We start from the raw sequence: 22,764 nt of genomic DNA, 5'->3' as shown, positions 1-22,764 counted from the left end.
CCAGATTGTCCAGCTGGTTGGCACATAACTTTTCATTGTATTTTCTTACAATTGTTTATATTTCTGTGGTGTTATGATCTCTCCTGTTTGAGTCACAATTTTATCTACTTGGGTCCTCTCTCTTTTCTTTTTGATAAGTCTGGTGGCTAGAAGTTTATCAATACTGTTTATTCTTTTAAAAAACCAGATTTGTTTCATTGATCTGTTCTGTTTTTTTGTTTGTTTCTATATTGTTTATTTCTGCTCTAGTCTTTATTATTTCCCTTCTGCTGGCTTTCGGCTTTATTTGCTGCTCCTTTTCTAGCTCCTTTAAGTGTAAGGTTAGGTTGTGTATTTGGGACTTTTCTTGCAATATACTTCCCTTTTAGGACTGCCTTTGCTGCATACCAAAGGGTTTGGACAATCATGTTTTCATTTTCATTTCCTTCCACATATATTTTTATTTCTTCTTTAATTTCCTGGTTAGCCCATTCATTCTTTAGTAAGACGTTCTTTAACCTCCATGTATCTGAGGGCTTTCCAAATGTTTTCTTGTAGCTGATTTCAAATCTCACAGTAGCATTGTGATCTGAAAATGTACATAGTATGATCTCAATCTTTTTGTATCTGGTGAGGGCTGATTTCTGACCCAGTATGTGATCTATTCTGGAGAATGTTCCATGTGTACTCGAGAAGATTATGTGTTCTGCTGCTTTAGGATGAAATGTTCTGAATATATCTGCTAAGTCCATCTGATCCAGTATGTCATTCAAAGCCATTGTTTTCTTGTTGATTTTCTGCTCTGATAATCTGTCCATTGCTGTAAGTGGGGTATTAATAATAGTCTCCTGCTATTATGGTATTATTATCAATGAGTTTATGTTTGTGATTTTTATATTTGGGTGCTTCTATCTGGGGGCATAAGTATTCACAATTGTTAGATCTTCTTGATGGATAACCCCCTTAATTATGATATAATGCCTTTCTTCATCTCGTTAGTCTTTTTTTTAATGAATTAACAATACTTTAAATTTTAATTTATACAAACATTTGTATTATTTTTAGTAAAATCATTTTTAATTTTTTTTTTAATTCAAGTTAGTTAACATACAGTGTAGTCTTGGCTCCAGAAACAGAATCCAGTGATTCATGTCTTATATACGACATGAAATGCTCATCCCAGAAAGTGCCGCCTTTAATACCCATCACCCATTTAATCCATCACCCCACCCATCTCCCCTCCAGGAGCCCTCAGATGGTTCTCTGTATTTAAGAGTCTCTTACGGTTTGCCTCCCTTTCTGTTTTTATCTTATTTTTCCTTCCCTTCCCCTATGGTCCATTTGTTGTGTTTCTCCGTCTTTGTTTTAAAATCTTGTCTGTCTGATATAAGTATGGCTACTCCAATTTTCTTTGGCCCTCCATCAGCATGACAGAAGATTCTCCATCCTCTCACTTTCAATCTGCAAGTATACTTAGGTCTCAAATGAGTCGCTTGTAGACAGCAATAGATGGGTCTTGTTTTTTTATCCATTCCGCTACCCTATGTTTAAGCTAACTTTAAAGGGGCTTGATAAAGGGTGCCTGGATGGCTCAGTCATTTGAGTGTCCAACTCTTGATTTTGGCTTAGGTCATGATCCCAGGGCTGTAGGATTACATTCAGGAGCCCAGTATCAGGCTCCTGAATGAGCATGAAGCCTGTTTGAGATTTCTCTCTTCCTTTCCCCTTCCCCCACTCACACATGCACACTCTAAAAATAAAATAAAATAAATAAATAAATAGGGACTTGCTTAAGTTGTCCTTGGGTAATAATAATTTTGGAGTTTCCATGATGTCCTTAAGAAGCCCTCAGGAGGGGCAAAAACGAGAGAGGGGATAAAGCAAAGAGGGAATTAGGGAACAGACCACCAATGAAAGCAAGATGGCAGGACTCTTAGGAGAAGAAATTGTGAGAATTCCCTTTTCAGGATTAGCTGAGAGGCCTCTTTTTAGTACAAGGACACCTGTCAGTTTACATTTCTACCCAAGCATATCCGTTAACCTCAGGTTTTCAGGAAAGGTCTGTTTTTCTGTACCCTCCCCCTCCCCATGTTCCTATACAAACTAACAGGTAGCTCACATCACTTCCTCCAAGAAATTTTCTCTGATATCTCTAGGCTAATGTAATAAAACCTCCTTTGTTCATTAGCTGATAGGACAAATACTTACTGAGCACCTACTATGAGCCAGAATGTGTCAGATACTTAGTGGAAATACAACCTTAGAACAAGACAAACATGGTGGCTGTACTTACAGAGTTTACATCATAATGGAAAGACCAAAATGCATGATTAGGTAGGTAGGCAGGTAGCTCAAACAGAAAAATGGGTCACATTCCTGGCTATTTACCCAAAAAACACAAAAACACTAATTCAAAGGGACATCCTTATATTTATAGTAGCATTATTTATAATAGTCAAACTCTGGAAGCAGCCCAAGTGTCCCTCAGTAGATGAATGGATAAAGAAGATGTGGTACATATACGATGGAATATTGTTCAGCCAAAAAAAGAATACGGGGCGCTTGAGTGGCTCAGTCAGTTAAGCAACTGACTTCGACTCAGGTCATGATCAGGTTTTGCGTTTGAGCCTGCATCAGGCTTTCTGCTGTCAGCACAGAGCCTACCTCATATCTTCTGCACCCCATTTCTCTGTCCCTTCCCCACTGGTTCTATCTCAAGATAAATAAATACACTTTTATTTATTTATTTATGTGCAACAACATGGATGGCACTAGAGGGTATAATGCTAAACAAAATAAGTCAGTCAGAAAAAGACAAATACCATATGATTTCACTCATATCTGGAATTTAAGAAACAAAACAAACAAGCAAAGGGAAAAAGAGAGAGAGAAGAAAGAGAGAAACAAACCAAGAAATAGAGTCGTACTGTAGAAAACCGATGGTTACCAGAAGGGAGGGGGGAAATAGGGGATGGGGATTAAAGAGTATCCTTATCATGACGGAAAAATAAATTAATTAAATTTAAAAAACAGACAAATGAACAAAATATGTTTTAATGGCACAGATAGGAATTAAGGAGTTGAGATAGAGGACTTTTGTCTTGTGGGCCATATAATCTCGGTATTACAACTCAGTTCCACAGGTGTAGTGCAAAAGCAGCCATTCATAATACACAGTCAAGTGTGCATGCTGTGTTCCAAGACACTGAGATTTGGATTTTGTGTCATTTTCATGTGTCAGAAAATACTCTTCTATTTTCTCTTCAACCTCATAAAACTGCAAAAACTAACGTTAGTTAAAGGGCCATAGCAAACAAACAAGGTGGTGAACTGATTCAGCCCACACACCATAGTGCACTGATCCCTGCTTGGAATCACTTAATTCTAAGCCACTTGACCTCAGCAAGAAGGATAAAACTGATTTATGTGTTAGAAGTGTTGCATTTGCAAATGTACAAGAGGTGAAACCAAAGAAGACGAGTAGCAGGCTTCTGCAGTAATGAGGCAAGATGATGGTTGTGTGGACTAAGGGGGAACAGTAAAGATAAAGATCCACGAGGTCTATTTTGAGATACACTCAACAGGACATTTTAATGGACTGTGTAAGATGAGGGAGCTGCTTCATTGTGAGCCTTCCTCCACAATCTCCCATAAAAAAACTTTTTTTTTTCAAATGCAAGGAAAGCACTGACCTACTATTCATCAAAATTTCAAGTAACTTGTAAGTAGAAAAACAACCCAAGTTCCAATATAGCTGCAAGCCGGTGGATGCAGAAAGCAGGGGAAGGGCTTACAATTCCATAAACAGTGTGGAGAGGCCTGGAGCATTCAGATAAAATACAGGTAAAATACCTGTGAAACTGTGAATTTCAATAACTGTGAAAAAGAGAAAGTTGGCACTAACTGCTGAAATACAGAACAGGAGTGGTTCACAGCACCCATTACAGCAGAGGCCCAGAACTGACAGGCTCTGAAAAGTCTTCATTGTGGGGAGAATCAACTGTATTGAGAAGGAGTGGTAACCCTGGAACAAACAGCAGTGAAGGAACAAAGAGGAATATATTCAAGGATCCCACAGAAACAAAAGGCAAACCCTTCCCCCCCTCACCATCAACATCATCCATAAAAGGAACTCTGCAGACAGCAGAACTGATGTAAGATGGTGCTCAGAAACTAGAAGCCCTGCCTAAAAAATTACTGGGAATAGAACAAAGCAGAGCACATCTGGAATAAAACTGTTTGGAAAAGAAAAAGCAAATCAAACCATTTCAGTGAATGAAAATTCACCTGCTATCAAAATAAAAACAAAGCTGAGGAAAGTAACACAACTCTCACATCTGAATCAAATACTGTCAAACAAGTATTTGAGAAAATGCATTCACCTACCCATCCATCCACACGTGTGAGGTATTTCTTGAACCATAAATATAAAAATTAAGACAATAACAAAACGGGAAGACACTAAACAAACGAGGATTAAACTTAGGAAAGAAAAAGAAGACAAAATCATGTCAGAAATGAAGATTAATTATAACATGCCAAAGAAGAAAAAAATCCAAATGAAAATTTAATAAAGAATACTGAATAAAAACAAAAGTGGGGGGAAGGATAAAAATAACATCTAGGAAGAAGTAAAAAGGCTCAGAGTCAAATGGTTGAAATTAAAGGCAAGTAAAAAAGGCCCAACATACATAGAATCGAAACCCTTGAAGAGAAAAGCAACACAATAAAACAGTAGTAATTAAAACTATAAAACAGTAAGTTTTTCCAGAAATAAGCCCTGAATCTCTTGACAGGGCCAACCTAGAATTAGAATCAACAACTGGATCAATTCAAAACCCACTAAAGAAAACGACTAGATTTTAAAGAAAAAAACAAAAAAAACAAAACAAAACAAAACCCCTGGGTCCCCTTGACGAAAGATCAAATAATTTATAAGGGGACAAGAATTAGACTAGCTTCAGATGCTTAAACAAAAACAAAAACAAAAACAAAACTAGGTTCCACTTGTTTTTAGTCCTAAAAACCAAATCTCCTGCATATGCACTATTAAGTCATACATACATTGTGAAAATTTTAAAAAGGCTTTAGAAACAAACAAAAGGCATATTTTCAAAGGCAGCAAACAACCTGCAGCTTTCCCACATTTTCTGGGTCTCTACCCTGAGGTAAGGCAGTGGCAGTCTCCGCAGGTGTGGGGGTGATGGGCAGGAGAACTTGCTGTCTTTCTGGCCAAAGGAACCAGGGGAAGAAGCCCTGGCAAGGAGGGCCACCAGAGAATAAGGCAAGGATCCAGGAAACAAGGCAGGGAAGAGGAACCTTAAGTTCGGAGCAGAAAAGGCCATTTCCCTGACTGATCCCTTGATCTACATGTGCATAAGGCAAACTGACATCAGCCTGTGGCCAAGGCTTGATGAACTGAGTGAATCTAAGCAAATGTCCAACACACATCTTAGAATGACATTCTGAATTTTAGAGCTAAACAAGTTAACTGTGTGTTAAAACAAAATCAACAATCTTCAGAGCAGTATAAAAGAATGCAGAGCCTACATAACATTAACAGTGTCCAAAAATAAAACCCTAAGTTAAAAGGTCACATTAAGAGCCAGGAAAATGTGACACGTTCCCAGGAAAAAAAAAAAAACAGTCTATAGATGCCAACCCTGAAATGCTGAAATTATCAGACAAGGTGATTAAAGGATCTACCGTCACCATACTTTGCAAAGGAATAGAAAATACATATGTAAGGAAAGACAAGAAAAGCAAAGATAGAAATCTCAGCTGAAAAACAGACATACATAAGAACCAGGTGGAAATGTCAGAACTGAAAAATACATGAAGTAAATGTACTAAATAAATAGGCTTAATGACAAAATGGAGTTGATGGAGAAAAGAGTCAATGAACATGAAGGAGGGTCAATGTGAAGAAAAAAAATGACTGAAAAATAACAAAACACCAGGGCATCAGGGTCAAGTGGGGAAATTGCGAAGACCGTATTACACAGCAGGGATTTGCAAACTAAGGCCCCCAAGTCAACGTGGATCATCACCTGGTTTTAGAATAAACACAGCCACCCCTTGTTTGCTCATTCTCTATGGCTCCTTTCACTACAAGAATTCAGTAGCTGAATAAAGACCGCATGGCCCACAAAGCCTACAATAAAGGCACACCTCATGTTACTTACTTCGCTTTAATATGCTCTGCAAATACTGCATCCTTTCCAAACTGGAAGGTGTGTGGCATCCCCACAGAAAGCAAGTCTATCAGCGCTATTTCTCCAACAGTATTTGTTCACTTCATGTCTCATTTTGGTAATACTCCCAATATTTCAAAATCTTTCAATACAATATTTTTACAGTGATCTGTGATCAGTGATCTTTGATATCACTACTGTAATTGTTTTGGAGTGCCACAAACCACACCCATCATGTAAGACAGTGAACTTGATAAATGTGTGTGTTCTGACTGTTCCACCAACCAAGCAGTGTGGCCATCTCCCTCTCCTTGGGCCTCCCTGTTCCCTGAGACACAACAGTATTGAAATTGAGCCAATTACAATATAAACCCCACAATGACCCCTAAATGGTCAAGTGAAGGGAAGAGTCACACATCTCTCACTTTAAATCAAAAGCTAGAAATGATTAAGCTTAGTGAGGAAGGTATGTCAAAAGCCAGAACAGACCAAAAACTACACCAAGCAGTTAGCCAAGTTGTGAATGCAAAGGAAAATTCTTGAAGGAAATTAAAAGGGCCAGGACAGTGAACATACAAATGATAAGAAAAGCCAACAGCCTTATTGCCGACATGGAAAAAGTCTGAGTGGTCTGGATAAAAGATCAAACCAGCCACAACATGCCCTTAAGCCAAAGCCTAATCCGAGCAAGGCCCGAACTCTCTGTAACACTATGAAGGTTGAGAGAGGGGAGGAAGCTGCAGAAGAAAAGTTTAAGGCCAAGAGAGGTTTGTCGGTGAGGATTAAGGAAAGAAGCTGTCTCTGTAGCATAAAAGCTCAAGGCGAAGCAGCAAGTGCTGACGCAGAAGCTGCGGCAGGTTCTCCAGAAGATCTAGCGGAGATAATTCGTGACGGTGGCTACACCAAACAACAGATTTTCAGAGTCGGTGAAACAGCCTTCTGTTAGAACAAGATGCTACAGAGCTTTCCCCGCCAGAGAGAAGTCAATGCCTGGCTTCAGGGCTTCCAAGGAAGACTGACGCTCCTGTCAGGGGCTAACGCAGCTGGTGCCTTAAGTGCAAGCCGATGCCCACGTGCCGTTCTGAAAACCCGCGGGCCCTTCGGAATTGGGCTACATCTACTCTGCCTGTGCTCTACCTGCCTGTGCTCTGCCTGGTCACCCAAGAGCTCTGATGGAGGCGCACGATGAGACGAATGCGGTTTTCACGCCCGTTAACACAGCATCCATTCCACAGCCCGTGGATCAAGGAATCATTTCATCTTTCACATCTTACTATCGAAGAAATGCATTTCACAAGGCTATAGATGCCATAGATGGTGATTCCTCTCATGGATCTGGGCAAAGTAACCTGAAGACCTTCCAGATCGGACTCACCACTCTAGATGCCATTAAGAACATCCCTGACTCATGGGAAGAGGCCAAAATATCAGCATAAATAGGAGTCTGGAACAAGTGGACTCCAACCTTCATGGGTGACTTTGAGGAATTCAAGACTTCATGAAGGAAGTAGAGGCAAGATGTGGTGGAAGGAGCCAGAGAACGAGAGTCAGACGTAGAACCGAAGATGGGACTGAATCACTGTGCTCTCATGACCAAACGTGAACAAATGAGGAGTTGCTTCATGTAGATGAAGAAAGAAAGGGGTTTCCTGAGATGGAATCTAGTCCTAGTGAAAATGATGTGAAGATTGTTGAAATGACAACAAAGGATTTAGAACACGACATAAACTGAGTTGAGAAAGCAGCAGCAGGCTTTGTGAGGATGGGCTCCAAGGCTGAAAGAAGTTCTACTGTGGGCAAAAAGCTATCAAACTGCCCCATGTGCTACGGAGAAACTGTCTGAGAAAGGAAGGACTGATCAACATGGCAAACTTCAACGTTGTCTTATTTTAAGAAACTGCCACCCTGATCAGCCAGCAAGCCAAGCCATCAACACTAAGGCAAGCAAGACCCTGGACCAGCAAAAAGATTTTGACTGGAGGAAACCTCAGATGAAGATTAACATTTTCTTAGCAATAAACTATTTTTTAAAATTAACGAATGTACTTTTTTTAAACATAACATTATTGCACAATTAAAAGACTACAGTACAGTATAAACCTAAGTTTCATATGCACTGGGAAACCAAACACTTCATTTGACTCACTTTATTCGATATTTGCTTTATTGCAGAGGTCTTAAGCCAAAACCAAAATATATCCAAGGTATGCCTGTATTTACTGTCATTTTAAAGAAAAACTTTACCAGTCCCTGATATACAGTTAGAGTAACCAAGAAAAGAGGAGGAAATGGGACAGAAAAGATATTTGAAGAAATAATGGCCAAAAACTAATCCTGTTTTTAGAAACCAATACATAACCTTACATATTCAAAAAGCTCAATGAAATATACACAGAATCTACTAAAATCTAAGAATCTACTCACCATACCTAAACACTTACATTCACCTTCTGAAAACCAAAGACCATGAGAAAAAGTGGAAAGACATCAGAGAAAAAAGACACACTACTTACAACGGAGAAATGATTTGAATGACTACAGGGTTCTCAAAGAACACCAGAGGACAGAAGACTACAGGAAAAACCTTTAAGTAATTTGGGGTGGGGGAGAAACTGGCAAATGGAACTGCATATCCATGGAAAATATGATTCACAAGTAATGATGGAATTAAGGACATTTTCAGAGAAAGAAAACTAAGAAAATTTGAAGAGACATGCTAACCTGAAAGAACTTAAGGGGGAAAGTATCAATTTAACAGTAACGTTTGGAGATTTCAATATCCCATTCAACAATGGACAGATCTACGGGCACCTGGGTGGCTCAGTTGGTTCAGTGTCTTGAGTCTTGATTTCAGCTCAGGTTATAATCTCACGGTCATGGGGTTGAGCCCTCTGTCAGGCTCTGCACCTGCCTTTACTCAACCTATTTGCCACAGCTGATCATTATCCCCTCCTTGACAGCTTTCTAGAATCCCATCCTCACTCATTTTCCTCCTCAACACCCCAACACTAGAGTGATCAACCTTGGAACCTCTTCTCTTCCCTATCTACACTTCCTGAGAGATCACAGCCAGATTTATGGCTTTAAATAACATCTGTATACAGAAGACTCCCACATTTTAATCTCCAACCTCCCCCAGGAGCTCCACACTCATATATCCAACTGCCTACCTGACATCTCCACAGGGGTGTCTAATAAACACCCCAAATTCAGCATATCCAAATAGAACTCATGACCTGCCCCTCAAAACCTGGTGCTTCTGAGGCCTTCCCAGTCTCAGTAAACAGCAAACCATATTTCTGGTTCTTTGGGCCAAACACCTCACAGTCACCCTTGATTCTTCCCCTGCTCTACAAACGCATCCAAATCCTCAGATCTAGTGTGGCACTACCTTCAAAAATATATCCTGAATCTGACCATTCTTCGTGACCATGTCACTGCCACCATGGTCCTGGTGACATCTCTAGGCTGGATGCTCAGGAGCCTCCAACCACTCTCCTGCTGCTGTCCCACACACTTCTCTCCTCACACCCCACAAGGCCCCATGTCATCTGATGCCCCACTGCCCTCTGGTCTCAGTCTCCACTTCTCACTTTAACTGCACCTGTCACGGGCTCAACTACGTTCCCCACAAAATTCATATGAAGTCTTAACCCCAAGTACATCAGAATGTGACTGTACAGTTGCCTCTTGAACTACATGGGGGTTAGGGGCACCAACCCCTCACTGTGCAATCAAAAATCCATGTGTAACTTTTGACTCCCCCAAAACTTAACTACTAATAACCTACTGTTGAACAGAAGCCTTCCTGATAACAAGCAATTAACACTTATTTTGTAGTGTTATATGTATTATATACTGTATTCTTAAAATAATACCTCATTTCTTAATTTTCATCAGTATTTTGAGGCTGCAGTTTATCTGTGAGTTTTTTCAAATTGTTGCAAATCTCCGAAAAATGTTGATTTTATTGAAAAAACAATTCATGTAGAGGTGGACCTGCACAGTTCAAATACTTTTTTCCCCAAGTGTCAAGTATAGTTGGAGATACTGCCTTTAAAGAGACAATTAAGGTTAAATGAGATCACTAGGGTGGGCCCTAATCCAATACAACTGGTGTCCTTAGAATAAGAGATTAGGACCCACGGACAGACGCACGGACAGACGCACGCACACGCGCGCACACACACACCAGGAGAAGACACAGACAGAGAGAAGACAGCCATCAGCAAACCAAGGAAAGCGGCCTCAGGAGGAAGCAGTCCCGCCAACACTTTCACCTCGGCTTCTAACCCCCAGGACAGTGAGAAATGAACATCGGTTGTGTAGGCCTCGTGTGCGGTACTTCAGTCTGGCAGTCCTGGCCGCACCACATTCACGCCCTTGTCTCCTCGGTACACCAGGTATGCGTGTCCCAGGGCCTGCGCAGTCACCTTCCCCGTAGGCAGGGCTGTGGATTCTACTACATCCATTTTCAGCTGCTGAAATGGAGGCTTGAGGGTATTAAATGACTTGCCCAACTAAGGCAAGAGAAAAGACCAAATCAAATTTTATCTGGTTCTGTGATGTATGTGAACTATCTCCACACCTGACCTATACTCAATACAGAGAAAAAATAAACTACTCACTTTTCGACCCAGAGTACTGAGACAAGCTTCACCCCTCTCTTCTGCGCTTTGTCCCAAGTGCTCTGGTATCCATCTTTGAACACCACGTGAGTTACTTGTTTGTTAAAAGTTTTTGAAACCTGTAGACAAAAGGCAGAAAACAAAATGTAAATTACCACTTATGAACAATTGGATAAGTAAAGTTGATCAAAAAGGACACTTTATTCAATATTTGTCAAAAGGAAAACATCTAAACTGCCCACCCCAGCAATTCCATTTCTCAGAATCTGTCACACAAAACTACTCTAACAAATGCACCAAGCCACTTAAAAAACCTATCTGCTCCAGTTAGGATGGTGTGTTACGCGTGTGTTTATCTCTACTCCCTCTCAAAAAACCTCTGACGTGAAGAGTTAGAGTTGGCAATGCATTTTCAGTAGAGAGCATGGGAGCCGAGTCAGATAATTAAGGACATTTAAGATAAGCTTTCTACACCAAAGACATAAACAAAATGAAATTCACAGGAAACAGGCAATAAAGAGAATAGTTATGAAATTAAAACACTTATTTAACATATTTGGAAGAAAATAACATTCATTTAAATCTTTAGAAGATATTGTGCTCATGAAAAATTATCTCTAAGATGGGGAAAATATTTTTTTAAAAGGATCAGAAAACTAAAGAGCTCTTGGAAATTAACAATATCATGCCATAAGTAAAAAAAAAAAAAAAAAAAAAATGCCTATAGAAATACTGGACAATAATATACTTGAGAAACTCTCCCCTGAAGGACAACAAAAAGACAAGGAGATGGATGCAATAGAAGTAATAACATCAGCTCAGACCAGGAGAATGAGGAGCTAAGTAAGAATAGTTGAAGAAATACAAGAATAGAGAAAATGGAAAAGAAATCAGTAAAGAAATAATCCAAGAAAAACTTCTCAAATGAAAGGGCATGGATTCTAGATCAAAAGGATCCCTGAGGGCCCAGCATGAGAATGAAAGCAGTGCCACACTGAGCATATTATCGTGACATTTTGGTAGAGCCGTACTCCGGCTCTACTAAAGATTTAATATTCTTTAAAGGTGAAGGTGGGGATAAATCACACTCAACAGTGAGACACGACAATGGCATCAAGCTTCCCAAAAGCAATCTGGAAGTCAGAAAACAATGGAAAAGTGCCTTCAAGGAAAAATAATATACACCTAGCATTTCACAATCAGCTAAAATATCAATCAAAGGTAAAGAAAGGTATAATAAAGGCACGTTCAAACTCATAGGGTCAAAAAATTTTCCTCTTCTATGTAATCTTTCCAGAAATAGAAGTCATCCAATACATAATTCTTTCAACAGTTAATTTTATCAAGATAATATATGCACACTGTTGGGAAATATAAAGGTAAATATCAAAAGAAACATAAAACTGATCTGAAAAAGGCTGCCTTAAAAAAACAGAATGAGAAGTGTAGACCAAAGGATTGTTGGTTTCTCTTTGTTTTTACTATGAACTTCATGGCACTGCACAATTGCCCTTTTAAGCAACATGTATGTATTGTTTTGATAAAATACACAAACATATCTCTTTGTCTACCTACCTACCAGAAGGCCACGGAGAGCTGTTGAGGCAGTGAGGGATTATTACTGAGCCAAGATTCTAGGTACAGACGGACACAATCAGAAGAGTTTAGCATTCTGGGTTATTCTTTTCCTAGGGCTTTGTCAAATTTAGTAAACACTGCATAGCACTTCTAAATGCCTCTGAGGACAAGGGGGATAAAAATTGGACTGCCGGCCTCAGAATGGAAAAAGGGAATCTGGCAAAGCCCTCACATCTTGGATGGAGACCCCAAAGGGCTGATACAGAAGCAAGGATGAACTACACCTACAGGGACCCACACAGGTCTACAGTCCAGTTTTAAATAATCTCCAATCCTGCAACTGGATTAAGATAATCCTGGATTGGGGCGCCTGGGTGGCGCAGTCGGTTAAGCGTCCGACTTCAGCCAGGTCACGATCTCGCGGTCTGTGAGTTCGAGCCCCGCGTCAGGCTCTGGGCTGATGGCTTGGAGCCTGGAGCCTGTTTCCGATTCTGTGTCTCCCTCTCTCTCTGCCCCTCCCCCGTTCATGCTCTGTCTCTCTCTGTCCCAAAAATAAATAAAAAACGTTGAAAAAAAAAAAAAAAAAAAAAAAAAAAAATTTAAAAAAAAAAAAAGATAATCCTGGATTATGAGCACTAAAAGCATCATGACTGAAGCAAACGTGAATCTATTTTGAAAAAAGAAAATACAATTCTAGGTCTCAAACTAATGCTGAACAATTTTAAATATATACAATACTCAACTAAAAAACAAAAGCAAAACAAAAAAATGTCCAACAAAATACCAAGCTTATCTAGAGATGAAGTGAGAACATAAACCACTAGATAAAACAGAAAAGCAGACCTAGATGCTACAACTTACCCAACAAAGCCTTGTGGAACACAGGGAAAGCTCAGCTTCAGGAGAAATGGAGAAGTACAATGCTGTGGAGAGTTTAGCTAAGCTACTCCAGGGTACTGCTGCCGTGGCATCCATTTTGTTTGGCCAAGCAGCCTGCAGGGGTCTTAAATCAGCACTAACCCCTCATGCAAGCACACACCCTAGATAGCAGCCCCCAGTCACAAGCAAATGTCAGTTCCCCAGGGGAACCTTGTGACCAACCATCTCCTTCACCTCCAAGGTCCTTCCCCTTGTGTACCCCTTAAATAAGATCCCATGAAGCTACCAAAACCTTACTTTTTGATGTGAATTGACTAATCCATTCCCAGCCTAGGAAGCCCAAAGCATCCATCCTTGAGCCCTGCCTTCTCTCTGGCTGCACCCTGCCCTGCCCTCCCCATGTGGCCCCTCCAGGTATGTCATGTACCTCCTCCAGGACCTGTTAACAATAAACTGTTTCAGTTTCTCTATGGCTTGTTGTTGAACTGTGTTCACCACTCAGCACCTTGAGTTCCACTTAACAAATGTTAATTTAACAATGTCATAAAAAAATGCATATATAAAAAGAAGGTTGAATATCAATGCACCCATCTGAAAAAGCTGGAAAAAGAGCAACTAATTAAAACCAAAGACTGAGTTAGGTGATTATAAAAATAAGGCCAGAATTAATACAAATGAAAAGGAGGATCAAGAACACCAAAAGTTGGTTCTTTGGAGAAACTAATAAAGTCAGTAAAACCCAGATAAATGTTATAAGGAAAATAAGAGAGAAGGCACAAATAACCACTATCAGTATGAAGAAGGTATCATCACTATAGATCATGAAGACATTAAAAGATTCAAACAGAATATTATGAATAGCTTTGATCCAATAAATTTGAAAAATTTAGAGAAAATGGATACATTTCTAAGAAAAAAAACCAGCCTTCTAAAATCACTTACAAGAATAGAAAAAATGCATAATCCTGTTTTCAAACAAATTAAAAACTGTAACAGAAAGTTTTTTAAAAATCTACAAAGAAAACTCCAGGACTAGTTGGCTTCATCAGCAAATTATATCAAAAATTTTAAAAATAAATAATATCAAACCATACCAACTTAGAATAAAAGAGTCACAATTCTGCAACTTGTTTTATAAAACCAGCACACTAATACTAAACCACAGGAACAGAAAATGACTAGCCAGTATCACTCCCTGAATATTTGCAAAAAAGAAAAAGAAAGAAAACTGTACCAACAATTATACAGAAAGGATAATACAACCCCACCCCTTGAGTTTATTCCATGACTACACAGTTGGTTAACATTGAAATAAATGGTTATTCACTACGCTAACAAAGTAAAAATCTTAAGATCATCTCACTACGTGCAGAAGACATATTTGATGAAATCAAAAAGTGGATTCATGAAGTAAACTCTTAGCAAATTAGGACCTGATGTTAAAAAAAACTGCATTAGGCATACAATATGTCTTATATATGTAATCTAAAAAACACAACAGACTCATAGATACAGAGAACTGGTGGGTACCAGAGGATAGAGGGGTGAGGAAATGGGCAAAATATGTGAAGGTATAAACTTTCAGTTACAAAATAAGTCATGGAGATGAAAAGTACACCATAGGGAATACAGTCAATAGTACTGTAATAACTTTGGTGCCAGATGGTAGCTGGATTTACCCTGGTGACCATTTCATAATATATATTAAGTGTGGAATTCTATGTTATAAACCTGAAGCTAATATAATATTGTAGGTCAACTACACTCCAATTAAAAAAAAATTGCATTAGGTGGGGCTACAGGAGAAGATGGTGGCCTCCACAGGAGTTAAAGTTCCTCCTCGTAATTTTCGCTTGTTGGAAGAACTTGAAGAAGGACAAAAAGGAGTAGGCGATGGTATGGTTAGCTGGGGCCTTGAAGATGATGAAGATATGACACCTCTAAGGTGGGAAGGCATGATTATTGGACCACCATGGACAAAAACAATATATAGCTTGAAAGTAGAATGTGGACCTAAACACCGAGAAGCTCCTCCATCAGTTAGATTTGTAACCAAAATTAATATGAATGGGATTAATAATTCCAGTAGAATAGTGGGTGCACGGAGTATACCAGTGTCAGCAAAATGGCAAAATTCATATAGCATTAAAGTTGTACTTCAAGAGCTAAGACGTCTCATGATGTCCAAAGAAAATGTGAAGCTTCCACAGCCACCAGAAGGACATACAACAATTAATTTTAGTGGACCTCAAACTTGTCTTAAATCAACAACCTTCTACTCATGTTAAATGACAATGCAAAATACCCACACATTAAGTAAAAGAATTCCAGCTGGTAAACATGACCTGGAAATTTGTGAGAATATATTTAATATATGTACACCATTATATTTTCAGCTTACAGGAGGAAAAATGCAGCACCATTTTTTTTCTCTTGTTAAAGGCACTGTCATTTAACCATAAACCTGGAGTACTCAGAATTCAGGTTTACAAGATGAAAGCATGGAGAGTCAGATGCTGTGGAAGCACGTTTCTGAAAAGTAAAAAAATCTCAAAAAGGAAAAACAGAAATGGCATGCTTTACCCATCTTGCTTAGTGAAAGAGATTCAAGTTGAAATTGTCTAAAGTAGCAGGTACAACGAATCTTGTCACAAATTGTGTTAATTTTTGAAGCGGTGTTGGTGCTGACCACTAGTAGTATCAAAAATATGTTCAAGATTGTTTTGATACCTGTATTTATAATAAAAAAATGTTGTGGGGGAAGCCGATGAGTATCTGTTAAAAGCCATTCCTGTGTGTTACATGTAACAGACATGGTAAATATTTGTTTACAATCTTTGTCTGACAAAACATGCATTTAAGAGAAATCAACAAAAAAGGAAACAGGTATATAGATATGTGATTTCAAGATTAAAGTTAGTCTTAAAATGTAAAAAGAAAAAAAACTGCATGAAGTGAAAATTTCAAAGGTTTTCTCTTGAGAAGAGGAACCAGACAGATGCCTGATATATGCACTCTATTCAACACTGGTCCTCACCAGCGCAGTACATCAAGAAAAAGAAATAAAAGGTATGAGGATTAGAAAAATAGAAATAAAATTAGAAAAAATAGAAATAAAATTCAAAAAATTGAATATTATGTGCAAATATTCAATTGTGTACTTTTTTTAAATCCTAAAAAAGCCCTATCTCATAAATGAATTTGCCAAGTCTTCTGGACACAAAGCAGATATGCAAAAATTAACTATTTCTATATACCAGTAACAGAAAAAGGAATTTAGAAGATGCAATTTATTTATTTATTAAAAAAAAAAATTTTTTTTTAACGTTTATTTATTTTTGAGACAAAGAGAGACAGAGCATGAACTGGGGAAGGTCAGGGAGAAAGGGAGACACAGAATCTGAAACAGGCTCCAGGCTCTGAGCTGTCAGCACAGAGCCCAACACGGGGCTCGAACTCACGGACTGTGAGAACATGACCTGAGCCGAAGTAAGACACTTAACCGACTGAGCCACCCAGGCGCCCCAGAAGATGCCATTTATAATAGCATCAAAACTGCCCAGAGAAAACTATAAAACATTACTTAAAGAAATTAAAGAAACCAAAATCAACAAAGGCATACAGGTTCGTGGGCTGGAAAATTCAATTTCATGAAAATGTCAGTTCTCTCCATACTGGTCTATTTTTATCAATCCTAATCCCATTCAAAATTTTTTAAAAGCTTTATGCTGTACATTGATAAACTGATTCTTATATATTTGGAAAAGCAAAAGTCAAAGAACAGCCAAGACACCTTAAAGGAAAAAAAAAGAAAGACTTCTGAAGTTTCATTATAAAGAACACTTAAGACTAGTTTGTCATGAGAACAGATACACAGATACAGAAACATATGGTGATCTGACTGATGACAAAGGTATTACTTCGGAGACCAGTTAAAGGAGATTTGTCAATGAATGGTGCTAAGATAAAAGAATATTCACATGGAAAAAAATGAAACAACTATTTCATACCATGTATAAAAACCAATTCCAGATGCACCGTAAATCTAGATGTAAAAGGCAAAATGATAAGGCTTTCAGAAAATAACACAGGAGAAATCTTCATAACCTTGGTATAGGCACAGACAGTTGTGTTTTTTTAAACAAGACACACACAACAAAGCTCACCACAAAGAAATAATCTGGGTTACAATTATCGACAAAAGATACCATAGAGAAGATGAAAAGACAAATCACAGAGTTAACTGAAAATCTTGCAATTCATATGGTCAGAAAAGATTCTGGTCAACTGAAAAATAGAATACTTACAAATCAAGAAGGAAAAACCCAATGGAAATTAAGAGCTGGAGCCCTGGACAGACTCAAAATAAATATACGAAAACATGCAGAAAGATAGAATTTCAAGCCATGATGATATACCACCAGACGCGCACCAGATGCGGACAGGAAAGACAAAACCAAGTACAGTTGGCAGTGGGGCTCTCGAACGCTGCTAGAAGTAACAGGTGTCAAGTCGGAACCATCGCTGTCTCCCTCAGATGTGAAAATGGCCTATCACACAGGAAAACTGCTTGTTTTCAGAGGATACATACTGAACCTGTTTGGGGGCAAATTTTATCTGGGACTTACTTTCAAACAGTTTAAGAAAAAACACTTTCACACGTAAATATACTGCATAGAAGAAACGATGACACAACAAGTATGTTAAGATGTTAACAATTATTGAGTCAGGGTGCCTGGGTGGCTCAGTCGGTTGAGCGTCCGACTTCAGCTCAGGTCATGATCTCGCGGTCCGTGAGTTCGAGCCCCACGTTGGGCTCTGGGCTGATGGCTCAGAGCCTGGAGCCTGCTTCCGATTCTGTGTCTCCCTCTCTCTCGGCCCTTCCCCTGTTCATGCTCTGTCTCTCTCTGTCTCAAAAATAAATAAACGTTAAAAAAAAAAAAATTATTGAGTCACTCTGTTCAACTTTTCTATCTGAAAATTTTCTCAATTAAAAGGTGAGAAACGGGCGCCTGGCGGGGCTCAGCCAGTTAAGCGTCCGACTCTTGGTCTTGGCTCAGGTTATGATCTCAAGGTCCACGTCAGACTCTGCACCAACAGCGTGGTGATTTTCTCCCTCTCTCTGTCCTTCCCCTGCTCGCTCTCACTCTCTCAAAAATAAACAAACAACCTTAAAGAAAAAAAAAAAGAAAAACAAAAGATCCAAGGAGATCTAAGATCTTAATACTACTCTTTTTTTTTTATTTTTTTTAAGTTTATCACTTTTGAGAGAGACAGAGTATGAGCAGGGGAGGGCCAGAGAGAGAGGGGTAGACACAGAATCCAAAGCAGGCTCCAGGCTCCGAGCTGTCAGGACAGAGCGTTACACGGGGCTCGAACTCACAATCCACAAGATCAAGACCTGAGCTGAAGTCGGACGTTCAACCGTCTGAGCCACCCAGGCACCCCTTAATACTACGATTAAAGGCCATTTTGTCAGCTCCCACACTCCACGGCCTTTTTCGCAGCCAGTGTAATTTGTTTTAGCCCAAGTATGCAGCAGGTATCAAAACAAAGCCTTAGATCTCTCTATCAGGGAAGGGACTAAGACAACAAAATTTAGAAGCACCCTCTCTGCCCGTAGGTGAATGCCGCCCTGGGTTTTACACCCTGGGTGCCTCTCTTGCCTCAGCCTAAACTCCGGCCCTGCCTTCAACGATCTTCTCACCAAGTTAATGGTTTTAAAGTTCCATCTTTGAGGTTCATCCCTCTTCTGACGTGCAGACTTGTTTTCCAGAATCTCCTGGCATTCTCCTTTCGTCCCTGGGTCCAGGGCTCCCATCACCTGTCCTCCACACACTAAATAGGCTCCGCTCTCAGCACCTTTCATCCTAAACACCTGAGCCATGACACCTGGCCCACAGGGTCTTGCCCCTAAAATGTTATCTCTAGCCTTAACTATCTCAAATTCCCTGTATGTGGATCCAAATGTCCGTCAGATGTTTTCAATAGGCCCAAATTCGCAATCTTTCCCTTAAAAGATTTCTTCCTCCTCCTATATTTCTCACTTCGGCCAACAACATCCTGCATTCAATTAACCAATGGCAGAAGTCCCGTGTCTATGCTAGAGTCTCCTCTCATCACCCACAAAACCAACTGTTCTGTAATCTTACGGTTATAATGTGGTCCCATCATGCAACGTGGCCCACCTGCCACCTACCCACTGTCTTTGTCCTTCTTCCTTCATGTTTTTTTTTTTTAATTTTTTTAATTTTTTTAACGTTTATTTATTTTTGAGACAGAGAGAGACAGAGCATGAACGGGGGAGGGGCAGAGAGAGAGGGAGACACAGAATCCCAAGCAGGCTCCAGGCTCTGAGCCATCAGCCCAGAGCCCGACGCGGGGCTCGAACTCACGGACCGCAAGATCGTGACCTGAGCCGAGGTCGGCCGCTTAACCGACTGAGCCACCCAGGCGCCCCTCTTCCTTCATGTTCTAAGCAGTAACTCCCAAAACAAGAAAATCCAAGTATTTCTATCACGTAAAGAGGACTGCCACGCGCAGCCGGGGGAAAATGACTTTCTCACCTTTGCTCCCATGTCCACAAGTTGGTTTGTAAATGTCTTCGAATAATTTTCTGTTCCGTTTACTGACCAGACTTCAACATAGGCCACTACATCTGAAAACAAACAAGATATTGACACGCAACCGATTTAGGGCTCCTGGGTGGCTGGGGGGTTAAGGATCGGACTTCCGCTGGGGTCATGATCTCACAGTTCCTGGGCGTCGAGCTGAGAGCTCCCAGCCTGCTTGGGATTCTCTTTCTCTCTATCAAAAATTAACAAATACTAAAAAAAAAATTTTTAAAAACCCACGACATGTAATATATTTGAAATTCTAACATTCCTCTCCAAGGATTTCAACAGATTTTCATCTTGTTCTGCTTACATCAAAAAGTAAATTTCAAGCTTCTTCTAACAAACACCTACGCCAAACAGCATCAGTGCTACTGTGGTTCTTAAAACTTCAAGCCAAGAACAGCTTTATTCATGCGCATGTGGGGCTTAGCTTCTTAACCCTGGATGCTCTTCCCAAATTCCTAAACCCTGCTTAACTCCCCAAATTCCCAAACCGTGCTCAACTTTCCTAGTGAAGAGTATGTTCTCCACAAAGGACCATACAACCACCCGACTTTACACTGTACAGGGGGGCAGCCCCCGCATCCAGAGGGTGGCGACACACGGGACTCAAGGACAGCCCCACACCCTACAGGGGCGGTGACAGCACCGCACTGGGGGACAGTCGCCTCCATGCCCCACAGGATGATAACCCCCCCACTCGCCAAAGGGGCACCCCACAAGGACGGTGACAGTACTGGACTCAGGGATACCCCACAGGGATGATGGCAGTACTGGACTCGGGGACAGTCCCCGCCACACCGCACAGGAATGGTGACAGCCCCCCACTCCCCACAGGGACACCCCACAAGGACACCCCATAGGGATGGTGACTCGGGGACAGCCCCCCACTCCCTACAGGGGCACCCCACAGGGGCGGTGACGGTAGTGGACTCGGGGACAGCCCCCCACTCCCTACAGGGGCACCCCACAGGGACGGTGACGGTAGTGGACTCGGGGACAGCCCCCCACTCCCCACAGGGACACCCCACAGGGACGGTGACGGTAGTGGACTCAGGACACCCCACAGGGACGGTGACGGTAGTGGACTCGGGGACAGCCCCCCACTCCCCACAGGGACACCCCACAGGGACGGTGACGGTAGTGGACTCGGGACAGCCCCCCACTCCCTACAGGGACACCCCACAGGGACACCCCACAGGGACGGTGACGGTAGTGGACTCGGGGACAGCCCCCCCACTCCCCACAGGGACACCCCACAGGGACGGTGACAGCCCCCCACTCTCCACAGGGACGGTGAGAACACCGCACACGGGGACAGCCTCCCTCCACAGGATGCCGGGCTGACTTCCGGAAAGGCCAAGCTCCCATCCCCACGAGCCCCGCGAGCTCCGTCCACACGCTCGCCGAGATCCGGGCGCCCGCCCTCAAGCCCGCCCGCCGCCTCCGACTCAACTCCCAGAGTGCGGGAATTCCCCTCACCTTTCAAGACCCCGCCGCCTGGCGTCCCGGGAGCCTCCATGAGAGACCCGCAACACGCGAACCCGCTGCACCGTCCCAGGCCGCGCTAGCCAAGAGCGGGTGGCACTGAGCATGCGCAGGACTGACGCGCGCCCCTCCCCTCCGGCTCTGCGGAAATCTGCTAATCCGCGTTTTCTAAACAGCCGGGGGAGGAGGAGCGTTGGTAAAGTCCCAGCTCGCGTTAAAGGAGACCGAGGGGCTTTTCCAGCGCCCAGACTCGGATTCGTCCAGCAGCCTAATAACGCTGGTCAGCGTCCCCCTCTGCGAGTCTTTCGGTCCTCTCGGAAATTACGAGGACGGGTGTCCCCCAAAAAACCCCGAATCAAACCCTTCTGTCTCCGTAAGGACACTTGGAAGCTTCCCGGAGCCACATCTGGCGCACCAGGGAGCGGCGGACGCTTAGGAGGCACAGTCCTAGGTCGCAGGCCGGATGGGACTTCCGAGAGATAACTGCTCAGAATCTCCTACAGCGAAGTCTCACCCTAACCCCGCGCGCACCGAGTCCTCGTGTGCCGCCCTGTAGTCGGCGCGCGGAGTTCCGGTTCGGAGAGCCAGACCTCTACTCCTCCGCGTGCGCGAGAGCTCGTGGGGCCAGGGGCACCTCTAGAGACCCCGGGCCTCAGATCCTATCGGGGGGAATCCTGGACCTCAGACCCTGCGGGGGCTTGGAGGGCGAAGGGGAACCGGGTCTCAGACTCCAGTAGGGCGATACCTCAGATCTTGAGTGCGGTGGGGGGTGAAGGGGATCGGGGTCTCAGACCCCGCTAGGGGTATCCCGGACCTCAGATCCCGCAGGACTAGACCTCAGGCCCTGGGGGGGGGGGGAACCCCAGACTTAAAATGCCCACTTGGGAGAGGGGAGAGAACCTAGTCTCAGGCTCCACTGGGATGACGCTGGGACTCAAATCCCGCGGGGAAGCGGGGGCGACAGGGATCCGGGTCTCTGACCCCTCTTGGCGGGGGGGGGGGGGGGGGGGGGGGGGGGGGGGGGGGGGGGGGGCGGGACCCTAGACCTCAGATGCCTGCCGGGGGTACGCTGGACCTCAGACCCTGCGGGGTCGGGGAGAGCCGAGTCTCAGACCCCGCTGGGGGGACCTCGGACCTCAGATTTTGTGGGAGGCGGGGGAGCCAGGTTTCAGACCCCGCGGGGGGCTATGGGGACCCGGGGTCCCAGATCCTTTGAGGGGCGAGGGGGAGCCTGGTCTCACCCGTCTATGGGGGACCCCGCACATCGACCCAGCGAGAGGATGTGGGACCCCGGACCGCAGATCCCGGCTAGGGATGTACCCTAAACCTCTGACTACCGAGGCGGGGTGAGGACGCGGGGAGCCTTGCCGGGCCATCCCACTCGCGTTTTGCCGCCCGCAA

The 22,764-nt window shown here is 42.5% G+C and overlaps 2 protein-coding genes across 5 annotated transcripts in view; one reads left to right on the top strand and one right to left on the bottom strand.

Annotated features, from left to right (window-relative positions):
* MCPH1 (microcephalin 1) overlaps nucleotides 1-21,943 on the bottom strand; it is a 276,405-nt gene extending 254,462 nt beyond the window's left edge. The window contains exons 1-3 of one of the 4 annotated variants that reach the window (XM_019428034.2): nucleotides 21,725-21,943; nucleotides 19,825-19,916; nucleotides 10,802-10,920 (exon numbers count right to left, since the gene is read on the bottom strand). In XM_019428034.2, coding sequence (XP_019283579.2) covers nucleotides 10,802-10,920; nucleotides 19,825-19,836 — 131 coding nt within the window. In that variant the 5' untranslated portion in view covers nucleotides 19,837-19,916; nucleotides 21,725-21,943. Of the gene's footprint in view, nucleotides 1-10,801; nucleotides 10,921-19,824; nucleotides 19,917-21,357; nucleotides 21,698-21,724 lie in introns of those variants that run through there. The other 3 variants (XM_019428035.2, XM_019428032.2, XM_019428036.2) reach the window with 3 other exon arrangements.
* Nucleotides 15,067-15,546, top strand: LOC128776694 (ubiquitin-conjugating enzyme E2 variant 2-like). The gene has a single exon (XM_053901815.1). The coding sequence runs from the start codon at nucleotides 15,067-15,069 to the stop codon at nucleotides 15,544-15,546; it is 480 nt and encodes a 159-aa protein (XP_053757790.1).
* Nucleotides 21,944-22,764: the final 821 nt, after the last annotated feature.

This window comes from Panthera pardus, unplaced genomic scaffold (genome assembly GCF_024362965.1).
Source record: "Panthera pardus isolate Hobbes unplaced genomic scaffold, ASM2436296v1 HiC_scaffold_13, whole genome shotgun sequence".
NCBI classification, from domain to species: domain Eukaryota; kingdom Metazoa; phylum Chordata; class Mammalia; order Carnivora; family Felidae; genus Panthera; species Panthera pardus.
This window is presented reverse-complemented; position numbering and strand designations above follow the sequence as displayed.

Bases quoted from the DNA above. Each gene is read 5' to 3' on its own strand.
- LOC128776694 (XM_053901815.1), top strand. From the start codon at position 15,067: ATGGTGGCCTCCACAGGAGTTAAAGTTCCTCCTCGTAATTTTCGCTTG.